Raw genomic sequence first — 26139 nt, 5'->3', positions numbered from 1 at the left:
ACATGTTTACCAAGTAGCGACAGTATGCACAGCTCCAAGAAATGGTATCATTGTGAAACAATATGGAAATTTTTCAAAAAGTAATAATTCATTGCTTAAGTAAATGTCCTAAAAAAATTATTTACCGAGTTCGGTATAAGATTGAGCAGAAACATGTTTACCAAGTAGCGACAGTATGCACAGCTCCAGGAAATGGTATCATTGTGAAACAATATGGAATCGGAGTTGTGAAACACAATGCCTTAAATTCGACAAAAAGCCGTCATAATGTGACAATTTAGTTCAGTTCATCAAATATGAACTTTTTATTGTAAAGTTAAAAGATGAAGTCGTACGTAATGGTGTAGGTAAACAAACGGGCAGAATAGCCTTCAACAAGCATAAGGTGCCCTTGTTTTTTTCGATCTCAGAGAAGAACAATGTAAACATGTCTTGTCAATTTTATTCATTAACACTAATCAAAGGCAAAGAAATTACATTTATTTTTCAGTATTGTGTGCAAACTCCTTAATGGGACTTCAAAAATCGGAGGATCACCAAAATAGGGAGCAGAATAGATTTGCTACGGATATCAATAGCAGTCAGTAGGCGTAATGAAACACGATTAGCACATCTACAGGCAGAAATACTTATATATATAGCGTATCTTGTTGTTTACAACATGACATGATGATAATTTGAAAATGTAAGAAAAATTCTATTATATTAGACTAGTGACAAACATGTGCCAGAATAAAAAGAAGTCCATGCACTTGATATAAAAGTTGTTGCAGTGATAAATACATTTATTCCTGTATGCTGTTTAACAGAATGTAAAGTGTCGTGAGATAAGACTAGTTCTATTGTAGATAACCTAATGTTTCTATCAATCTTCCAGATTCTGAGTGAGATTTGTTCAGAAGTAAAGTTCATATGTCAATTAACAACCAGCACTAATACATGAAAATGGTACTTGTAAAGTAAAACAGATTTTAAGCCACCACACTTCAAGCTAAATCTAGGAGTATGATATTGTCATGGTTACGAGTATAATATTGTTATGTACAATGTCTTGAAAATCGTTATGTTGATTAAACACATCTTTGTGAACTAATTAATTCATTAAAATCATTGTATGTTGATTAAACACATCTTTGTGAAATAATTAATTCATTTCCATGCAACCATTATCCTTCTCCTCGCTGTTGCTAGATTTCAGAATAGACGCCCTGGTTGTGTCCGTACTGTATACATATGTTCGATACGTCTGGGGAGAATTGCAGCATTTAAAAACACTTTTCAAACTGTCTTGAAAGTTCTTGGACATAAATCCATAAACAATGGGGTTGATACAGCTGTTTGCATATGACATGAGATGGAAGGTCATGCGCATCGGCTTCAGGAAGCCCTCGTGCAAATCACTGATTACTCTTGCTGCAACTAACAAATTGTTCAACAGAATTGGTCCCCAGCATATCGCAAAAAGCACAACTATCACCATAAGCATCAAAATGACCTGTAAAGCGAAACAAGACTAGTATTAATATACTACATTTTCAAGAGAGTTTCGACAGAAATTTAGAAGGGATGAACTTTAAAAAAAGGTACAAATGGTGGGTGAAACTGAGACTCTGTACTGAGAATTCAATGAATAAATAAATCTCCATCTTGATTCACATGTACCTGTTTCCTCGTTTTCGCGTCTTCACTAAACGTGCTTGGGACTGCCTTTGTAGATCCTCTCGAAGAGGATTGTGTCAAGAATGATGATTCCTTCGCCATTCCGCCATTACTTGGATTGGACGAGTAATTGTACTCACTGCAAGATATAGCATATGGAAATTTAGTTTCATCAACTTGTGTAAAGCCGTGACTCGTCAGAAGTTTTGATAAATAAAAAAGGGCAACCCTCATATATGTAATATTCACTTTGTGTTAAATACGGGATATTGGAACTATAAACTTTTGGAACTCTTCAAAAAGAGAAGTTACGAAAATTATGCGTCACTTGGGCAACCCTTGTTTACAAATTAATGATGCTTCCGATCATACAAAAATATCTGCCTGATTTGAAGATTATATTTCAGACATCTTAGTTAAAATAGTATAACGCATAACTCACAGTTAGAGTTGTAAAGAAAATCAATATTAAGAAGTTAGAGCTTTTAGAATACATTCAGCAATATGCGAGATTGATGGCGAAACAGGAAGATCTTTTTAGAGTGCTTTTTGACCATATTAAACCCTTAAAGCGCTTCGGTGTAAAACACATTATGTCTCATTATTAGGAAACATAACAATAGCCATTACGTTTACAAGAAGACAGTTTTAGTGCAGTGACATTTTCCTTAAACGGTTTAATATAGAGTTATAAGACAAATTAGTTAGATTACGAGTATACAGTTCATCATTAAGAGCGAATACGCTAACTAAATGGATGTTATTTATACCACTGTAGATCAACAAAAAATCAAATATATGAGGAAGTGCGTCATAGAATCAATATGGTTGAAAGGAAACTTACGTTAGGTTTGAATTGCATAATCTTTTGATATGATTTTTTTTTTAAATCCACCAAAAAACATGAAAATATTGAAAAATCAAAGAAGTTTAAAAGCACATACCTAAATAACTAATTTTAATTTGAAATCTTTCAATACATTAAAATTTCAACAGTTGTTCCAACAGATTATTTGTATATTCATCACATAAAACCCATGCACATGACAAACTAATACCTCCCGGATCGTAGGACTGCTCGTTTGGATACCACGTCCCATATCTCTATAGAAATTCGAATGTAGGTCACCAGCATGACTACCAGCGGGATGGTGAACAGAATCACGAACATGTACACCTCGTACGCTATCTCAAAACCATGCGACAGGAACTGCTTTACGCACCAGTGGGCCGTTCTTTGTGGATTACCCACTTCTTTCAACTTCTACAATGGAGACCAAACTTATCAGTTTATTTATTATTACATACTTTTCCCTAAACTCTCTTTCTTCGTTGCCTACAAATCATTTCGGATTGATATTGTTTATAGGATAATTCTGTTTCTAATGGTTATCACTCCACGCCTTTGATATCTGACAGTGGGTTACTGACCTGAACGAACACTGTTGGTACGGCGATGATGAACGAGGCGATCCAGATCAGAATCGTTACAAGTTTCGCATGTTTCATGGTACAGACCGATCGTGCTCTTAAAGGATACAGAATGGCAACAAATCTGTTGATGGAAATCAAGCCAATCAGCTCAATAGGTTACAGATACAGTAATTCAAATACATGTACATCATAGTATAGGAGGCATGCACATGTTAGACGATTGATGAAAATTAAAGTACCACATAGTTAATTGTATATGACGTTCACGATGAGCAATTCCTTTCCAATTTAATGAATTTTTGCGCACCTGAGCCATAGTTTTTTTTTCTGATAAAATGTTCCTCACTCGTTTGTTGTTGATGTCGTCACTGAACTACCAGGCGAATTTCAGTTAACCAAGCATAAGACATCTTTACGCCAAGATGATTCAAGTGAACATCACACACTCTATTCCATGAGATGACAAAAATAGCAAAAATAAGATTTGGGGTTCTACGCAAGAGCCACTGGACTAGAAATTCATATGAAACCTATCGTACATGTACATGGCGAATGAAATCCTGACCCCAGGACAACAATAGTGATAAAAAGTTTGACACAGGAACATAGTGGGAAAACTTCTCAAGAACAATGCAATTCTTTATGCAGTGTAGGTTCCAGCTTGTTCTCGTCGATTTTTAAGGGTCAATTTAAGGCTGAATATCGACACCCCAGTCCCAGAGAAATTTGCCTATGTTTCCCAAAATGTATTGGGATTTTTCCCGATGAAAATCTTACTAAATGTGCGATTAAAATAAGTTTCATTACTGCATGTTTTTCAAGAAAAATTCAAGCGCCTCTGTTAATCAGACATATTGGATTCCGTAGTAATTAGATAATTCATACCACAATTGTTCTTGATGTGACTTAACTTGTGTATTAGAAAGCCTTGTCATTATCGTTCTGGATCAAAGTAATACAAAAACACAAATAATGGTATAATTTGATATTGCTTTTCATATTACTGGGTTTTCTTTAAAATTTTGAATTTAGCCTAATTTACGTCGAAATTCCAAACTCTGAGTGCTCCAGTCCCAAAGTACTAAACATATATTGATTTACACAAACTATGACTCATGAGACCATGGCGAGGAATAAGAACTAGGAAGTAACAATTTATCAAAATTGCAAAAATCTTCATGTGTTGTATATTTAAATGACCTTTCGATGATGGCTACAATAAGATGTTCAAAGTTATATTGTATCATTATAATAAAAAGTATTTAGTAAAAAGATCTTTTAAAAACCTTCTTTTGAAGAGAATTCATTTCATGCTTTCATGCATCCTATTTAAAGCAAGCCCTTTCATGCCCCCTAGCAAAAAGGATAGGGCCACTACAGAGGACTAATAAAGTCTAACATAATTTTTTTTAAAATCTGCGTATCAAGAACAAACTCCTTTATTGAAACGGAGAAGATAATGAACATTGATCATTCTCATAGCTAAGAGTTGGACAAACACGGAACCCTAAACATACCAGAGTGATCTAGGTGCCTAGGGGGAGTAAGGATCCCATGTTGACCTGTTACACCCGCCTTGAGCCCTATTCGATCGGGTGAATGGAGTAATCCGCAGTCAAAATCAGTGTATAAAGAACGGCCGAACAATGGATATGAAACCCGAAATTTGACCCAATGATTGATTGATTGTTGTTTTTTTTAACGTCTCGTCGAGAATGTTCCCCTCATATTGAGAAGTCGCGACATGGGACCCGTACTTATTAGTAAATTAGTAAACCATTCTGTCTTAATTATTTGCGGTTTAGTTCTTTATATAGATATTCATTTGAAACCTGTTTACAAACATTAACGCAGTCTGTCATACGGTTTATTGTCCCCTGGTGACAGAGTCTTAGAACTTTGGTTAGTGTTTTCACTAATATTGAGACGTCGAAGTACTACGAAAAACTACGCACGCTAACTCTAGATTCCCTTTTACATTTTCAACTCGTATAATATAAAACAGCTTTGCAATTTTGCTAATATCTTTTTAAAATGCAAAATAGAATCCATTAGTAATCGATTATTAACTTTAATACCAGTGTTAATTAATCGATTGCTCTTAATTTCAACTCCTTTTGATTTATGGAGTAGAAATATATGTTCCTTGAAACCGGGCTTTAAAACGTCATATATTTTAAAATGCTTATTAATTTGTCAAATTACTTTACATTATTGAATAACAAATGGTTAATCTTCATTTCTCACACACCCCGCGAAACAACAGAAGTTTTGGTGTAAATTTGCTAAATGGCAATTTATAATACCTGCAAAAAGGAATTTGTTTTTCATGGGGTGGGGGTGGGGGGTGGGGGTGTTGTGTTAAAATATTTTTGTGAAATAGGCCTACGTGATTTTGATTCAAATTATAGAGTTATCTCTCTTTGTTTTGCATAATAAATCAACTTTTATGAAAATTCATATAAATATCTATATTGACATAAAATATCAATCAAAAATGATAACTTTTAAAAATTTACCAGAAGGTAGACGGCGAAACAATACTATCGTTTGCAGTTCTTTAGACCTAATGCTAAAGCGATTACGGCCTTTAACGTACTAACGCCTGTCGCGACACGAGACCACTGTCCAAAAGACACGTGACTGATTCTCAATTCTAAATGCCGAGCGTTTGGCGAAGGAGCAATCACTACCGATGGTTACGTCTTAGGTTTGAGGTGGGGGTTCGAACTCACGAGGCGGGGGTTCGAACTCTAATATTCTCGTATCTTATCGGTTTTCAAGGCTACAAATGATATGTCAAAGTGGTCACACTTTACTTGTTCGAAGGTTTATTACTTCGACGACCCACTAGTTCGGCGACCCACTGAAGGATCACTAGTTCGAATTCCGTAGGGATTCGGGTTAGAATAGGTCATCAGTACCCCTTGCTTGTCGTAAGAGATGACTAAATGGGATGGTCCCTCGGATGAGACCGCAAAAACCTATGTCCCGTTTCACATCAGGTGTGGCACGATAAAGATCCCTCCCTGCTCAATGACCATAAGAGCCGAGCTTAGGGCTAAATTTTACATCCCTTCACCGGCAATGATGACGTCTCCATTTGAGTGAAAGATTCTCGAGAGGGACGTTAAACAATATTCAATCAATCAATCATTTGGCCAAGTTTTAAAATGGTACCGTAAAGTAGAAATAGCTGTCCATGCCACACTTTGTATAGGAGACACTATAACCTAATTTATTAAGATCTGAGTGTTTCATTACCATAGTTTATTGTCATTTGGTCTGGTAGATATGTTAGAAATATTTGTTTCACGCCTAACTTTGTAATGGAGAGGAAACCCATATAAGAAACCCTTTGCTTCAAACAGAATAACTGGTAAAATACGCTAGAAATATTTTTCCAGGCCATGATGTTTATATCGGAAAAACAGAAGAAATAAACATGCAATACTCTTTGTGAAGGTCGAACCTTGACCGCGTTAACCCTAAGGTGTATAAATAGTTAGCGACTGCTCCTTCGCCAAACGCTGAGTTTAGAAGTGAGAGTCGCAGGTCATTCGGATGAGACCTTTAAAATCAAGGTTCCGTGTTGTGGCAGGTGTTGGCATGATAAAGAACCCACACTGTTACGACCATGTGCGTCTAGTTCTGTCACTTCACCTACAGCTGATGACGTCTCAATATGAGTGAAAATTTCCCAAAGGCACATCAAACAAACAAAATCAACTTTCGATCACTAAATAAAACAGCCCATTCAGTTCTAAAAAGTCTGATTGATTGACTATTTTACGTCCCGTCGAGAATTTTTCACTCATTGAGACATCACCAGCTGTAGGTGAAGTACCACATTTCAACATCAATAGGTATGGTGGTGGTGGTGACGGTGGTGGTGGTGACGGTGGACTTCACTGTATATCTCAACTGATTCGATACGCAAGAGCTTGTTCTGCTTATGGCAGTTTTTAAATCCAAGCAGGCTACTGACAAACAAGTTGATGTTACTGGGGTTCCAACAGTCTCGTTTAAAGTCAGCACTTCGCAAATTCTATGGTCATTATAACGATCTGGTTTGCCAATACAACCTATCATTGGGTCAAATGCTGTCTGACGTGTTTCATACCGATTGTTAGGCCGTTCTTGGCACACTGATTTTGACTACGGATAAGTCCGCTTACCTGATCAAGATATAGGGCTCACGGCGGGTGTGACCGGTCGACAGGGGATGTTTACTACTACCAGGCACCTGATCCCACCTCTGGTATATCCAGACGTCCGTGTTTGCCCAACTCTCTATTGTGTATTGCTTATAGGAGTTATGAGATTGATTACTGTTCGTTATCTTCGCCTTTTTGTTTAATGTCAGGGAAATACGCGATTACTGTCAACATATTTGTGCATGCATTTTTATAGTAGATCCATATGTCATCATAATGGCAGAACAACCATTTCTAATCCAGTTTAAATTCAACAATGGGGCAATAAAAGTTGTACGCGCTTCATGAAGTATGCCGGTGTGAATCGTCGAAATTCATACCCTCGTGTATTTTAATTTTTCCCCCTTAAATAAAACTCCAGATATTTGGGTACAACATAACCATTTATCGTACACACTATTGTCATCTACTGGTATCATACCGATTGCTAAGCCGTTCTTGGCACACTGCTTTTGACTACGGGTTACTCTGTTTAACTGATCAAGACAGAGCTCACGGTGGGTGTGACCGGTCGATAGGGGATGCTTACTCCTCCTATGCACCTAATACCACCTCTGGTATGTCCAGGGATCCGTGTTTGCACAACTCTTTATTTTGTTTTCCTTATAATAGGAGATTGATCACTGTTCGTTACCTTCACCTTTCATGGAAATTATTGGTGAAGATAAATACTAAACTTAAATGAAAATTTCTTTACCAGTGATGAAACGCATCATGGCGTTGACAGATTAAACAAGGGGCACGGTCTTTTTAGGATTCCAGGAAAAAGACATTTGAAACGGAAACAACACATCTAAGTTGATGAAGTTTGGCGCGTGTAAATGAACATTTTAATATCTTCCCCTGATAATGAGATAACGAAAGACGGAACTGTCATTATTTCTTACAAATATGCCTTTCAAAGCACTGAAACTAGCTGATGTTTTTCCCCTGTGAATGAGAAAGGGAATTTCTCTGGATAGAGCCACAAAGTGCCAATAATAATGGCATAATAAAAAAGCCAATAAGTGTTGCGGATACAGTTGGAATTTATCAATTTATACGCATAATACAGCACAAGAGAGCTGGCTAGAATACTGCTTATGAATGGAGTGTCGTACCGTGATATTTGGTCAATTACAAGAGTAAACCTGATCGCTAACAGAAACCACATAAGGAAATACAGACAAGATGGTTCAATGAAAGTAATAATGAGCGATCAAGATATCATGTTGGATAAAGTGTTGAATTGTGGTGCAAACTCTATTCAATTTGACCTTGAGCTAGAGGTTTACCAAGGTGGTACACAACTTATCTTACACAGTGATACAAACAAATGTCAAAACTGTAAGGCTTAGCCAAAAGAGACTTAGGGTTAACACGAATACTGATTGACTTCAAAGTCGTAAATGGTTTGGTGATAAGATTTTTAAAAAATCAACAACAGCAACATGGATTTATGGTAATTGTGATTTCCAAAACTCAGTAATTTGACATTGAGGTTTAAAAGAAAGTTTTTAAGCTCTGTCATTATATTCAGTATATCCAGGGGTCTGTGTTTGCCCAACTCTCTATTTTGTGTTGCTTATAGCAGTTGTGAAAATGATCACTGTTCGTTATTTTCACCTTTCATGCTGCAACACCTTGCCTTATCATAAGCTTTTGAAAAGGTCCGATCATAGGTCATTTAAGAATTATAAGTCTTTAATTAAGATGACCTAGCAGCAGTTATAAATGTATGATTTTAAACAATATTGCTCCTTTCAACGAAGTAGGGAAACGTATTCATTAAGCAGATGAGCTTTAACAACTGCTGCACGAAGGGAAGTAAAACAACATGCATAGTTGATACTGGAAATGTACACGCATCTCTGACGTATACACGAGGCTCTGGTCTTATACTGGTCGTTGGAAACCATCTGTGAGCTATATGTACATGTAATTTCTGACGTATACACGAGGCTCTGGTCTTATACTGGTCGTTGGAAACCATCTGTGAGCTATATGTACATGTAATTTCTGACGTATACACGAGGCTCTGGTCTTATACTGGTCGTTGGAAACCATCTGTGAGCTATATGTACATGTAATTTCTGACGTATACACGAGGCTCTGGTCTTATACTGGTCGTCGGAAACCATCTGTGAGCTATATGTACATGTAATTTCTGACGTATACACGAGGCTCTGGTCTTATACTGGTCGTTGGAAACCATCTGTGAGCTATATGTACATGTAATTTAAGGGTCATCAGTATGGAAACTTCGCAGCGGCGGATAGGGGGAAGGTACGCCCCTTTTTGTTGACGGAGCATTGTTTAAATACCACACCAAGTTATGTATCATTGTTAATCAAGAAATCAGAATAATACCTTAATTTCAAATATACAAAGGCCAATTAGCGATGCTTAGAAAGCAGTCTTCGTCGAAAATACTCTGTCAGACCCGCCCCCCCCCCCCTCCCCTCGAACCATTTGTAGGGATTCTCCAAAATTCAAAATAATATAACAAACTATAAATATATCTTACTTTATAGACAAATTCCATGGTTTGTCCTAGTGAATATTGGTATGTATAAAATATTATATTCTCATACTTTTACAAAGTTAAATGTAAATTCAATTTTGCCCTATTTGCCTGCCATTTCACCCAAAAATATTAGGCCTATAACCCAAAAAAAGGGATTATTTCGTGATAGAGAACCTTCAGAACGCACAATTTTGCTTCATTCCGGGAAAGCATGCCCCTTCGGCACTCATTACACTCCATTTCATTATTTCTGGATCCGCCCTTGCTTCTAACCATTTCATTATTTCATTTTGATAATTCAATATCCATAAAAATTGGGACAAGATAATAGATTTTAGTGTTTTATTGCAAAATTAATTAAGTTTAACCTCGTAGGAAACAAGACAATACTGTCTTACTCGCAATCCCAGATATTTATCGTCTTCAAGATCGATATAACACCACCATGTAAAACTAATGACCTTGTTAAAAATGGAAAATGACTCGTCAAGGGATTCCGGTAATTGAAATGTCCACGTTTGTCAAGCAGAAAATCTTCATTATATATCAACCACATTTTTGTACCTATAGTAGCATAATTGACACCAATGTCGGGTAGTCATGGTTAATTTCGTCCACCTTCCGAGGACAAACTGTTATCGAACTTTTTAGTGATCGTTTTTTAATTTATTACTTTTAACTTTTACTACTTATTACATTTTCTATTCTGGAATATTGCATTTATCAAAGGAATAAAAGTGATATTTTTACTCTTGTATTTTCACAATGAAAAATTACAAATTTCAATGTTTAAGAAAGTTGTTTTAAGTAGCTATACAATCGACTAATTTCAGTGTTTAAGAAAGTTGTTTTAAGTAGCTATACAATCGACTAATTTTAGTGTTTAAGAAAGTTGTTTTAAGTAGCTATACAATCGACTAATTTCAATGTTTAAGAAAGTTGTTTTAAGTAGCTATACAATCGACTAATTTCAGTGTTTAAGAAAGTTGTTTTAAGTAGCTATACAATCGACTAATTTCAGTGTTTAAGAAAGTTGTTTTAAGTAGCTATACAATCGACTAATTTCGGCAAATTTGGCGTTGGATAAGTTAGTCGACACTTTTATTCGGAGTAAAAATAAGTTAACTGTCAGGGAATTTGCAGCCTCGAATTAGGAAACCGGAGTACATGTTAATTATAAATCATATCTCAAAATATTTTCAACTGTACACCAGAATCGTATACACTTTAAATATTTGTGTCAAACAAAATATAAGCACTTTATGATTACTAGATTATTATGATAGTAATACCTCTCTATGCTCATGACAGTAAGGGTCATCACGGAACACACCATGGATACGTTCTGTATGTAGGCCACGAAGGTACATAGGAAGTCGCCCATCCGCCATGTATAGGAGAAAAACGCTGCACACTGTTAGATGAAATTTTAGCATAAATATGGATAAAGTACAGTTGTCTTTGTAAACAAATAATGTAACCTTCATGAAGCCATTCCCCCTAGTGTCTGTTTAGATAATTGTATTCAACCAACCGAGACTGAAGAGGTTAATTCTTCTTTGAAATGATATAAAACTAATAAAGATAAAAATGTAATAAAGCTATATTTCTTCATGTATGGAAAATTAAATTTTCCAAGTCTAGTTTTCAATATTGTATAATTAACATTAAAGTAAACACAGTTACAGCTTACACGCTTATAATGAATTCATATTTACAGCGAAATGATTTTCAATCCCTGTAGTTTTAAAACATTTTATGAACTTATAGGATATAACGAATTAGTTTTATAACTCATCAAAGTTGTTTATCCCCAGCACTTCGCTATAAGCGTGTTTTACTGTAATTGTTCATCCCCCAACACTTCGCTATAAGCGTGTTTTACTGTAATTGTTCATCCCCCAGCACTTCGCTACAAGCGTGTTTTACTGTAATTGTTCATTCCCCCAGCACTTCGCTATAAGCGTGTTTTACTATACTTCAAAATTTGTTGTGAACTGTTTGGTTAAAGTCTTCTGAGAGATATTTTTCAAAAATATATATATATATTGATCTAAAGCAAATGAATATGGTCGGTTTAAAACACGTGAATCTTTAACTTTTTAGAATTAAAAACCCTCTCCATTTACGCATCAAAAACTTAATTCGTTGTCGTTATCCAATGCAAGAGGTCATTTATACAAGAATGTAGTGCCAATAGCAATTTTAACAACACGGGGAATTAGTTACACATTTATATGGATCAACACAACCGATTTTTTGCACATATAACTCCTCAATTAACATCAGTTTAACTGAAATCTCGAATCTAGTTTCCAAACCATCAATTATAACGAGAGATTACAACTTATTTCAAGTATCTAAAACAACAATTAAATAAAAGATTTGATAGTACAGGGATACCTATTATCTTGCTGAAACCGCAGTAGAATATATCTATCTTTAAAACATTCTATAATGCAACAAAAAGTAATTATCATTCAAAACTGTTGACGTCCGATATGATTATTACAACAGCTCAAACAAATTACAAAGCGATAGAGAAATGGAGAAACCAGACTTTAATCTTATCTCATTGAGGGCAAAAACAGTCGTCAACGTCTTGGATTTAGAATTTAGAAAAAAAACCTATCGCATCCAATGAGAATACCGGTAGCTGATGTTACTGAAATGAATGGATACATATGCTAGCGGGAAAAAGAAACTGTGCATTATTTAATATATGAAAAAATAATAAAAAATAACAATGAACAAATTCTATTTTTTTGTAATACTGTTAACAAATGTATTCGTTACATTTCATAATCCATTAATGTTAACGTCGAATAAAGTCAATTTCAGCACACTCGAAAGACACTAGTATTCGAACTTGAATTTAAAAAGTTAATAACGCGTGTGACCACCATTTGCATTCACGCATGCTTGACAACGGCGCCTCATTGATGCCACTTAAGTGTTCAGAAATGCTTGAGGGATGTTGTTCCAGATGTTGGTTAAAGCCTGGCCTAAATCAGCCAATGTCACTGGCTGATTTGGTAAACGGCGTAGACGAAGTTCCATTTCATCCCAGGCGTGCTCGATCGGCGATAAATCGGGGGAACAGCTGGCCAAGGCAAGACATCGAGATTCTGTTGAACAAAAAAGTCCCCGACTACACGTGCAACATGTGGCTTTGCGTTGTCTTGCTGCAGAGTGATGTGATTTTGCTGTCTCTGTATGAAGGGTATCACATGGCGCTGAATAATTTCGTCTCGATAGCGTACGCCGGTGAGATTTCTATTGACAATTTGTAGAGCTGTTATTCCACCCCACACCATAACGCTACCTCCACCGAATTGTCGACGTTGCACAACACAAGCGTCCTGGTACCGCTCCCCAACGCGACGATACACTCTACAACGGCCGTCACTGCTATCCAAATGAAATCTGGATTATCAGTAAACAGAATATTAGCCCAGTCTTGTATTCTGAATCGCAGATGTCGTCTGCACCACGCTAGTCTAGCGATACGATGACGTTGAAGCAGTATTGGGCGCACCGCTGGACGTTTTGGTCTGATGTTGTGCTCGCGCAGACGATTACGCACAGTTCTTGGGAGTGATTGGTTGAAGTCCAGGAATGCTACGAGCAGTCAAACTTGCTGTCTGGAAACGATTTCTCAGGTGCACAATTCTAATGTGGTTGTCCTGTCGGCGCGATGTCACACGTGGACGCCCAGAACGTGGTCGATCCCGAGTGTTACCAGATTGTTGGAAACGTCTCCATAATGACTGGATGGTGTTCCGATGAACTCCAAAGTGTCTTGCTACGATATTTTGTGCCATTCCAGCTTGAAGCATCCCAACAGCACGATTACGTTCGTTTTCGCTGAATCGTGGCATTACAGAAGGGTAAATTTTGTCAAAACTAAAGTGCTTTCCTTAACGAATAGTGTCCAAACAAACCTTTTACACTTACTCCAAACAGTATTGGCCAGTAAAACTCGTGCGTACGAACACTTCAATAAACAACATGTGTTCACTAACCATGAAAAAGTCCGTGCATCTGAGTCGGGTACTATCCGATATTGTTAAAAAACATCACCTTTATCGATTGTTTAGATTTTATAAATATAAACAATAAATATAGAAAAATTATACTAAATTTTATAATGCACAGTTTGTTTTTTCCGCTAGTATACATGTATTTACAACACATTTAACAATTGACGATACCTAACACTAAAAACTTCATCTTCATTCGTAGTATGTTATGTAATTGGACTCGATTGGTTTGTTAATTATCACGAGGAACTTGAGATACACAAATGTTTCATGTGTATCTTAAAAACAGACAATCAACTTATTTTCTATCCTTTCACAACTTACAAAACGAATAAGTAAATCTTTATTCGCCTTGAACGGTAAATACTAGGATAATCCACGGCAGCCCCAGAATTCATTTTTGATGTGGTCCCGTGGGGATCCGGGTTAGAAAAGGCCCTTGCTTGCCGTAAGAAACGACTAAATGGGGCGGTCCTTCGGATGAAACCGCAAAAAGTGAGGTCCCGTGTCACAGCAGGTGTTGTACGATAAAGAGCCCTACCTGTTCAAAGGCCGTAAGCGCCAAAGGCCTACATTTTACAGCCCCTCACCGGCATTGTTGACGTCTCCATATGAGTGAAAAATTCTCAAGAGGGACGTTAAACAATATACAACTAACCAACTGACAACTGATGTGGTCTTTATTCTAATTTTGCACATGTACAGATGTTCGCACGAAGGGGTGGGTGGGGGTAATTAGAATGCCAATAACGAGAATCGACCCTGGATCACAGAGGTGAGAAGCCAGTGTGCAACAGCAGCGAAGCAGTACTTGGCCACCTTTTATGAATTTCCCTTAAGTCTACAAAAAGTTCGTGAACGGAATTGTGGGAAGGGGCCAGACTTATTTCCGTTGTGCTCTATTCAAAACGGTGATGAACTCTTTCTGGTATTCCCGGATATCATGGTTTGGAGTTTATAATACACCTGCGCATTTCTTGAAATTTCTAAATTCTGTACCATGCATCTTGAGGCCAGGAGATTGGTTGGAAACGTTTAACTAAATAGGTTATTGTGCCATAATATAGGACTGTAATCTTCCTTTTGGGGCAGAAAAATTGCCATCTAAGGTGCAACTCTCTCTTTCCTTGATTATTTTCTTCTGTGTTCAGTTTTGCAGTGGTGAGTTTGGGATAGGTAAAGAAAAGCCAGTTCTATACTTGCTTCAGTTACAGTTAAAATCAAATTTTAGTTTTGTACATGTGTAGCAGACAGTATAAGAGGGTACTTATACTGCCTCGCTAGTGAGCTAGCTTTTGTAGTGATGTTATACTAGAGTCTCTCTCTTGATAACGCAAGTTATGCAACGGCGAGCATGATAGCCCCTGGATGGATGACCGCTACTCGTTACAAATTGATGGCAGCGTAGTGACTCTGGTGTTTGGTGGGCCTTCTTCAGGTAGAGTCTCTTCGGAGCTCTGGGGCTTATTGTTCATGTACGGACATGGCTTTGTTCGGGGACGACGGTAGTTGTCGTCAGGAACGGCGGATGCCGCTGCTGAGCGGGCACCAAAAACACGGAGAGAACTCACGCTAAGCTTCGAGACGAAGCTTAAAACCCCAAGCGGGGAGGGAGGGGGGGGGGTAGCGGACAGTATAAGAGGGTACTTATACTGTCTCGCTAGTGAGCTAGCTTTTCTAATCATGTGGTAGAGTCTCTCTCTTAATCACACAAGTTAAGCAACGGCGAGCGTGATCAGCCTTTGGATGGATGACCGCTACATGTTACACATATAAAATCCACGAGCTGAAATTGAGTTTTCCCGCTTGGAATAATACCTTGCTCAATAACTTCCATGAAACATAACAAAGCACCTGCCCAGAATATAATCAAGCAGAACAAAGCACCTGCCCAGAATATAATCAAACCACCTACCCAGAATATAATCAAACCACCTGCCCAGAATATAATCAAACCACCTGCCCAGAATATAATCAAACCACCTGCCCAGAATATAATCAAACGAATCTGAATCGTTGCATTTATCAATTGTCTCGTCATATGAATCAGCAGGCCTGTTCACGAAGCTATTTTAGGACTAAGGTGTATACTAAGTATGTCTTAGATATATCTTAGTCTTTTAAAGTCAGTTTCTCGAAACCTTCCTAGATATAAAAATACCTCCCCATAAGTTCGCCCTAACTTTAGGACTGCATAAACTTGCCCCAAGATCATCCTACGTTTGTAAACATGGCGACAACCACGATATTGATGCAGAGAGTTAATAGAAATTGTGAAACCATGAAAGGACATTTAGAGACCTTGACAATCCCTGTATTACTTCAACACTGATCAATGCTATCATGAGTAAGTACAGACTTTCACGGCCTTTAAAATAATCCATTTGCGCCCAGTTTTTGGAGATGTATACAGATAGTTACATATAATACACTTACGATCACTTGCATCGCCAGTGTCTTTAAAAATTAAGGCTGTATTAATATATAGTACAACTGGTAGCTTTCAGGCAGTTGTCGAGGATGTTGACAACATATCTAGTGCTAGTGTAAGCCGCATCATAAGCGATATGAATCGATGCCCAATTCAAACATCTCTCGAGAACATCGTGATGCCAGTTGACCAACGTAGCATATCCAATCAGTAAAATTCCCTCCCAAACAGGGTTGGTGTTATTAATGGAACGCACCTACTCACATAAAGTCACGTTTTCTTCATTTACTTATGTTTCCCATGTTTTTGCCTTCGATATCTTTACTATGCTAATGAAATTATAGTCACTTCCTCATGAATGTGAACAATGTGCGTATGAATCTTGATAAATATAGCACGACTATTCTAACGTTTGGGAATCCTGACAGAAATGAAAGTAAAATGTAACAAGAAATGTTTGTAAAACAGCTATGTCCCCCAAAATTGAAAAGGTATTGAGTGGACAATATCTTCCTATGCCCAGAGTGGATTGACCCTTGACCATATGACCTAAAATTCAATAGAAGTAATCTACCAGAGTACCAAGTTTGGTGTCAATTAAGCAAATGATTCTTAAGATATAGGAGACAATATATTACTATGTTCAGTTTGACCCTTGACCACGTGAACCCAAAATTAACAGAGGCCATATATTCCTTATGATATACCAGTATACAAAGTTTGGTGTCAATCAAACAAATGATTCTTAAAATATAGGAGACAATATACCAGGTATTACAACATGCATGGCCAGTTTGACCTTTGATCGTGTGAACCGCGGTGTAATGGCTAAAATAATGCCAAAATGGCGTAAAACCATAAATAATCAATCAAACCGTGTAAACCCAAATTAAACCGTGTAAACCCAAATTTAATAGAGGTCATCTACCCCTTATAATATACCAGTATACCAAGTTTGATGTTTGTCAAGCAAAGGGTTCTCAGGATATTGAGTGGACAGTATTTTCCTATGCCCAGAGTGGAATGACCTTTGACCTTTTGGCCTGAAAATCAACTTTTACTCATAACCAATCTACATATGAAATATCATTACGATCAAGTGAATGGTTCTCAAGATATTGAGCGGACAACATGTGATCGCAGTTCATTCCCTTGTGTATTTTTGAAAAATGAAATTTATTTCTTCTAAAGTTAACAGAAAAAAGTATAATTCTGTTAATGTTCAAGGGGGTGTGTGATAGTGATTTAATTTTCATGTTTGTAAAGTAAAGAGACCAGGTGGTATATACGAATCGAACATATGGAGAAACTGAAGTGGCGTGGCTTATTGGTAACTATAAACTTATCATTGCATACATTTTAACAATAAAATGTTTTCTCTGTTGTTTTATCAGGTGCTTGATGAAGGTAGCTAGCATTGCAGAAAAAAAAATCATTACCCGCGTATGCGGGTTATAATTTTTTTTGCATTGTTAGCTACTTTCATCACCCGATAAAACAACAAAGAAAGACATTTGATTGTTTTATGTATTTTCTAAAAATATAAACTAGATTTAAGTACTGAAATATCGTATCGTTGACCATTTTGTTACTTCAAACAGAATTAACAGCCAATGAAACTTTGACCTTGACGACGCATCGAACTATGTATTCATTGTCTATGACGAAACCAATGCCAATTTCAATATATATATTCAAGAAAGATAGATAAATAGATTCTCTAGATTTAATCATGTAGCTGCATATGACTCAAATATATCATATGTACTTATATAAATAGTACCTATATAAATAAACGTAAAACTATATGATTGCAAGAATGTTCCTAAGTACTTTTAAGATGTCCCTAAGATACCTCCGAGCTACATCCCAACATGTGTCTGAATTTGATCTGAGGGTGTTCGTTACTTTTCTCCCTGTCATACTTAGGACGTATCTTGGGAAAGTTTCGTGAAAATGCATGCAGACTTAAATCATTACACAATTTCTATTATTTCAACGTTGCAGATAGTGATATTACACTTTATGAGCCATTAGAATAGCAATCAACTCGAGAGCAATTTCAAAAGTTATTTCCTATCCACACACAAGGGAATATTACTTTACAAAAGAGGTAAGCAAAACACAGGAAGCAACCTTTATTTTTTGAGAATAATTTCAGAACCGGCTTTATCTCTATAAAAAAATTCAATCTCATATTAGTGACTTTAATATTTAATGAAGATTTTAGAATATCTGCATTAGCTTATACTGACAAAGTAAACTACATTGTATAATTGCAACTCTTCCATGTGCAATGTATATGACTTTTAAGTAATCATATACATGTAGGAAATTTTGTTCTCTATTTATTAGTTCAAAATAGACAAACTGGACATTTATCCTTCCCAATGTCAATTCAACCCTCTAATTCCATTGTTTTATGGCTTAGTTGGTTGAACACTCATTTCGAAGACGGAAGGTTGTGGATTCGAATACCGGACGCGCGAAATTCAAGATGTTTAAAACAATTTATAAATTCGTTAAAAAAAGTATCGGCTGCTGTTCGATGAGATATTCTCTGTTAAATCTCAGAACATGCATAAACACGATAAAGAACTCTCACTCCTAAATGACTCAACATGTGTCAAATTATGTAGCCCTTATAGCTGCTGACTTCTTTACATGGGCGGAATATTCTTGAAGGAATGTACATTTAGAAAACACGGCCAACGAACTAACCCTTTATTACCAGTGGCGGGTTTGGGAGGGAGGGGGGCAGCCGGCGCGTGTTCCCCCCTACATAGGTAAATTGTGGTTTCTTGTTTAGAAATATGTAAACGATAAAAGAAGCAATAATTTCTTCCACTCTCGGATTTATCAATTTTACTTTTATTTGGGAGAATTTACATTTTTTCCAAAACCCCTTAAAATTTACGTCATTTGATGAATTTCACCTTATTAGAAATGACAGAAAATGGTAAAAATGACATGGAAGACATATTTCAAGCCCTATAAATTCTGTAAAATCCAGAACCTTTCGGAAGCTTCGCCCTGGACCCACTGGGGGCCTCAGAGCGGATCCCAGACCCCCTGCCTCATAAACTTGTGCCTCCCTCACCGCGATTACTCGATCCGCCTCTCATAAGCAACAAACTCATCGGGAGTTTTTCGGAATCATAGCTTTGAAAGTTTTTTTTCAAAATATGAGTAGATTTATTACTTTAACAATGGTTAATTTTCTCGACATCTCTGAAATCCCAAGAATCACGAGTTATAACCGCTATCAGCCTGCCGTTTACTGATGTGTGTCCGTGGTTAGCGGCTGTAATTATCAACATCGCGGAAGAACAAAGACCCTGTCAATCACGGTCCTCTCTTGGTAAACAATATTGAACTCGTACTTTATGAAATCTATAGGAAACTTCCATTTTCTTTCCAGACTCCCTTTACACTGAAGTTTGGCGCTAGATCAAACATAAACGTTATCGTTAGCCAAAACACTATTTCATGTAGAACTAAATTCATTCACAATTAATATCAGTATACTTATATTATAGTTCTAAATGAAGACAGTGTTTTGACTAAACGTCACGAATGATAATGTTTCTGTTTGATCTAAAGTTTGTTACACTAGCAGTTCAGTTTAAATACTACTGTGCTCAAATTTGAATCCGCGGAAAATGGATTGATTGAACTGTACGAAATTTGTCCCTAATCAAAATTGAAATTATGTCTGAAAACGCGATAAAGCAGGGTTTTACTACATGTACATGTATTACAAGAAAAAAAAATGTTGCAATGATGCAAAAATAAGCTACATGTATCTAAAATGTATTCCATAGCCCTACATGTTATTCGTCTGGCAAATGTTATATGTCGTTATACATACAGTATGTATGTCAAAATTGTTATCAAAACTTGGTTTACTTTCTAATAGCTAATCTATATTTGATCGTTTACCGGAATAAAACTTGATTTTAAAGCTATACTTATTCAGAAAAAAAACCCTGTGAAAAAATATTTAATTGTGTATTGATACCATACACAAGATTTCGGAAAACAGACTTAAAATTGATTGTCAGCATACTATAATAGTCAAGTGTAATAGATGAAACTTATGCATGCCCTTTTCCTAGAATAAAAAATAAATAGAAAATTACAATCTCAGGAATATATACTATTGCATCACATAATTCTCATATACTTTCTGTGAACATTTGGTTTGATGTGAACAGTTTGATTCATTTGTTTTTTGTAATATTTAAACAGTAAGCTCTAATTAAATACCTTGATCGGGACACAGATTAAAACCAGCAATAAGTCGGCGGACGCCAAACTAAGTAAGAAAATATTTGTAATGCTCTTCATTCGAGGAAAAGAAAGAATCGCCACGATGACCAGAAGATTCCCCGCTATTCCGAACAGACCAATCAAGGTATAGAAGGTGACACTAGGAATTAGTTCGTCCAAAGGATGGTAACTGATGCTGTCCTCGTATGTGTAATTGTAATCATACGGGTAGTCATAATAATCAAATGCGGTGTCGTAATTTCCCGGTTTCTCCATGATTTCTGAGGCGAATCCTTTGGTCCTGCCGCCGCTTATATTAAAAACTGCATGAATGACATTTTGTTTCACAGAACCTGAAGAAAAGTTGCGTGTCAATTATCTACAGTTTGATCTCACGAAGAAAGCCATACTTGCACACGAAGTTTCTATCAATGTCTTATCTTACTAAAACATATCTCGATGTTTATTTCACTATACGTCATTTTATCGGCGGTTTCTCAAAAGCCGCTCCCCTCTGTATCCTCTAAGCTACAGTGGAGTGATTGTTTCTAAAACGCTCCTCCCTCAATTAACAGTATGATTCTTTTTTATTGCCCCGGTTTACTTAATTTGATATTATTCGAAGTCATAATCATCTCAAGTTCTTTCCCTTCAGCCAAAAATCGAATACGCTCCAGAGAACTTTTGGATTCTTTTAATCCATGGAATTAACGTATCGACCATTCTCCGTTTCATCGGCGTGGCCACAGGAAAACTGTTTCAGTCATCAGCGTTCGACTTGTTTATAAAGCCGAGGATATGATTTGTAAATCATTCACCAATGTTCACAGCTTTTATAGCGACTCCGTATAGTATCGAAAAATACTTTATATACATTAATCAAATTGCATTTCAGTAAACACGATAATTTCCGGCGTTAAATAAAAAACGTTTGAAATACACAAACAAAAAAATGTATCCCTTGCTATAAAACATATGAATTGATCCAAAAGTACGAAAAAGTACACCAAACTTCAATCAACATTAAATGTATCAAAACCTTTAATAATACCCCTACCTTTTTGGTGAATACAAAAGTTACATGTATTGCGTTTTGCTGTCTCTCATGGAACTAACAATTTGGACCTTACATTTGTGTTCTAACTTCAAGCTTAGAGCAGGAAAAGTTGGTTTAGGGCATAGCGTCGTTGAAAACCTTGCACTTAATTGGGAAACTTTTTGAATCAATTGATTAAAAGTGAATATGTACTCCTAAACTCACTGCACATATATTTTGGAACTACATATGATAGCATTGTGACTGTGCAACACACATTAATTAGCTTTCGTTTTTGGAAGCACAGAGAAATTCACAATTTTATGGATACCCACTTCCGCCCCTACCTGAGGCTGAACACAAGACCTGCGGAACCAAATCTCCTAGCAGCGTGTGACCAGCGCGCTAGACCGCTCGACCATCAATGCACGTATACCGGTCGCGGTAGCTTCGTAACCAGGAGGTCGCAAGTTCGAGCCCGCTCGTACCATGACCGCGTCAAACCTAAGACGTAACCATAGGTAGTGATTGCTCCTTCGCCAAACGCTCGGCATTTAGAAGTGAGTCTTTCGGGTTTAACCCTAAAAACGGAGGTCCCGTGTGCAAACGGCAGGCGTTGGCACGATAAAGAACCCTCACTACTACGGCCCTGAGCGCTAAGCATGGGTCTATTTGGTACTTCACCTACAGCTGGTGACGTCTCAATATGAGTGAAAAATTCTCGACGGGACGTAAATAAATATATATATATATATATATATATATATATATATATATATATATATATATATATATATATATTGTTTCAAATGCAATATGTATCATGTATGATCCTCTACATTTACGGCAATCAAATGACTGTATCTCAATGACTATGTAGTGTGTGACAGCGTGGCGAGAACTCCATCGTCATCGAAAGCAAGTTTATTTTTACTTTCCTAGATGGTCTAACGCGTTGATTACATGCTGCTAGGAGATTTGGTTCCATAGGTGCGAGTGCAACCCTGGGTAGGTGCGGAAATGGCTATCCCTATGTAGTGAATTTCTCTGTACCCCCACCTACATACATATAATTGTCGAAATGCTGACTTTAAACGAGACTGTTAAAACCTATCTGCAGAACTGTAGCTCTCTGAAAAAATATTGGGACAGATCAGAGAGCTACAGATCCACCCCTTAAAAAAATGAACGTTTGAAGGTATGTTTGGACACAAGTATAGTAGGAAAATATGTTAGGAATTTTTTTATTATTAAATTTATGAGACGGCAATGCATGGATACAACGATATGAAGCCTCAACCGTGCGCATTTTTTGTGCGACGTAAGTCCAGGGTTTTTATAAGGGGTGGATCTGTAGCTCTCTGATATGTCCCAATATTTTCTCAGAGAGCTACAGTTCTGCAGTTAGTTGAAACCCCTGTAACATCAACGTATTTGTCAGTAGCCTGTCTCGGTTTAAAGTTGATCATACGCTGATCATGCTCTAGCGTATCCAATCACTTGGTAGACATAAACACCACATGCAGACGATAATGAAATATTGTTACCGGTAAATACATGTTAATTTGGGAAGCTAACGATGGAGAAGCTGTTTGCCATGAAGTTGAGTTATTGGTTTGGCTTTAAGTAAGAACATTGATGTGCTAGAGACTGCACATACTTGTTTAAATTTGGTGATGAATTGGCTATCTAATTTGAACGATCGCGTTTTCTCTTTCTTGACTTTCACTATATACTTCCAAGTGATGCGCATGAACAGGAGTTCCCAACACCATCAACAAGCGTATTTATTGTGTTTGTGCTTTACACTTACTTTAGAAATAATCTTTACATCATTTTCTGTTCAATGCAAATGTTTCCAGGAATATAATCTTATGACTTTTAAACCAATTCAGCTGCAATAAAGTAGAGGTCATACAACTTTAATTCATGTACATGAATATCACCGGGGCATGATCTATTATCATAAGAGTGTTAGTAGTTGAATCCATTTCTCTAAATGATAAATGTTGATGTGGATGGAACCCATCATAAATAACAATAGTTACAGATGACTTTTAGATAAACCGTTAACAAGGAAATTGATCTGTCAATAAATAAAGACAAATGTGAATCCAGAAGATTAATTTAGTAAGATGATCCATCCATTTCACTGACTAATTAAGGCCGTATGTTCCAATTCCAAGAGCGATGTTGACCATTGATTGACGCATGAAGTCCTGGGAATAGGGGTCTGAATTAGCATGGCCACCTACTTATACAACTGCAGTAAGGCATATCATAACAGCATGTGTAAAATGATTGACAGATAAGTTGATCGTTTAAGACATGGACTTTGGATAGCCATGACTTACTTTGGACAGTGGGTAACTAGGGAATATCGTTTTCACATGCATTACTGGATAACACACCCACCCTCCTAAAGCGATATGGAAATTGAAAATATATTATTTTTGGAGTTTGTCTGCACTTTTTTCTCTTTTGGGAAAGGTTTCAGACGACATTGGAGAAGTTCAATGACATTTTACTGTCATAGACGAGAAACTGGCCTACATTTACACAAATTTAACTTCTAAGAATATTGAAAAGCAAACGCTATGTCACATTTAAAAAAAAAAAAGAAGACAGGTGCATTCTGATCAATTTTCATTGCATTTTCAACGCCAGATTAATGAAGCACAAGCCTTTGAGAGGGAATAAAAATCTAAAGTTTGATGTTGCAAAAACGAAATTCTGAGACGACTTGACATACACGCGGTATTATATTTCCCAGCTGCACTCAGTAGAGTTGCAAACGTGTAATATGTTTTTAAAAGAGTTATACAAGTTAGTTAGATCAAACTCCGATTCTAGCTGCTGCTGTCAGCTCCTATCAAAGCAGACAAAATAATATGGGTGTAATTTATATTTTCCCCAAAATTCTGTAAAAACATTATACATGTATATACAAATTCAATAACAAGCATATGCTGTTTTCAATAATCAAGTCTCTCAGACAAAGTTTGGACGCCTGTTTTTGCTAAGTATTTATAGAACGCTATGGAGATTTTTTGATAAAAAATAGTTTTAACTTGAAAACTGTGGTAGAGACATGGAATCGTCAGATATTATTGAATGTTGAGAAAATATGCTATTTGTGTGCTAGATTTGTCAAAGCCTCAGTGGTCATCCCCACCCCTCTCATTGGAAATTATGGTCAAATATTTTTGAGAACAGTAGAGATCCCCTTCCCTGAATCATACACAACTGGATTATTGAGGCAAAACTTTAATTGCATGAGTAATGTAACTGGGGAGGGGGTGTCATCCCCACCCACTTATTTCAGGAATCGTCATATAAGTATTTTGAAATACCCACCTTTGGAACTTGTTCTTAAGGCAAGACAAATTTTATGGCAAGTGGATCAGGCACGGGGGTCACGCCTTTTCATTTCATTAATAGCTATATCTCCCCTTCCCAGAAGGGGGACATATTTTAGTGTGAATTCTTCCTTTTCTTCTTACGCTTCTTCTTCTGCTTCTCATACAAAGTTTGTCCGGACCATAACTTTTTAGTCTTTTGACTTAGGCCATTGATATTTGGTATGTGGGTTTATCACGCCTCAGACAAAATTACTGAAATCTAATTGGTCAAATCTTGGTCACATGACGCCGTGAAAAAAACCCACTCCGTATTATGCGAGAAAAATCCGGATTGAGCGAGTAATTTATTGTCGGGTTCGACTTGCAGCCGTGAAAAAATTGGCGAAGCGATAAGTTGTGTGATATAGACCCCCACATATACAGTTAGAGGTCTGTAGAAACCGCTAATGATACAATTACGCTTAATGATATAAACTACATTAAGGGGTGCAATTGCAACGCTTAATAATACAAATACAATTCGTTACACAGTTACCGTAGTGACCTGATACAGAAAGATACATGGTGTGAAAAGAAAACCCGTATTGGGCTCGGCTTCGCCTCGCCCGATACGGGTTATATTTTCACACCATGTATTTTTCCGTATCAGGTCACTAACTAACTGTGTAATTAATAATACCATGATAAGACAGTGTGTCGCGTACCATTTTTGATAACCTTTGTCCTTCTATGTAAAGGTCAAATGATAGAATTTTTGGCGTATTTTTGTTGTCTGAACCATACCTTTTTATCTTTTGAAATAGGCCTTTGATATTTGATATGTGGGTATACCATGATAAGACTATGTGTCATTTTTGATGACCCTTGACCTTTTATGTAAAGATCAAATAGATTTTTTGGCTAGACTTTTGATACTTGGTATGTGGGTATACCATGATAAGACAGTGTGTCGTGTCTTATTTTTATGACCTTTGACCTCGACCTTTTATGCAAAGGTCAAATAATAGAATTTGGGGGGCTTTTATGTTGTCCGGACCATGACTTTTTTGTTTTTTGACATAAGCCTTTGATATTTGGTATGTTGGTAAGTTTAAATTTGCTATCATATGTTCACAACACTGTTCCTTGGTTGAAGGACATAAAGGTGACTGTTATGTACCGTAACTCTTCATTTTCCAC

The 26139-nt window shown here is 36.8% G+C and overlaps 1 protein-coding gene across 1 annotated transcript; it reads right to left on the bottom strand.

Annotated features, from left to right (window-relative positions):
- Positions 1-426: 426 nt before the first annotated feature.
- On the bottom strand, positions 427-21488 carry LOC125670317 (QRFP-like peptide receptor). Its single transcript, XM_048905410.2, has 6 exons — positions 20560-21488; positions 11109-11230; positions 3091-3214; positions 2718-2923; positions 1663-1798; positions 427-1495 (listed from the first exon to the last, which is right to left on the bottom strand). The coding sequence occupies exons 1-6, from the start codon at positions 20836-20838 to the stop codon at positions 1145-1147; spliced, it is 1218 nt and encodes a 405-aa protein (XP_048761367.1). The 5' UTR covers positions 20839-21488; the 3' UTR covers positions 427-1144.
- Between the last annotated feature and the right edge of the window lie 4651 nt (positions 21489-26139).

Source organism: Ostrea edulis, chromosome 4 (assembly GCF_947568905.1).
Source record: "Ostrea edulis chromosome 4, xbOstEdul1.1, whole genome shotgun sequence".
Taxonomy (NCBI): domain Eukaryota; kingdom Metazoa; phylum Mollusca; class Bivalvia; order Ostreida; family Ostreidae; genus Ostrea; species Ostrea edulis.
This window is presented reverse-complemented; position numbering and strand designations above follow the sequence as displayed.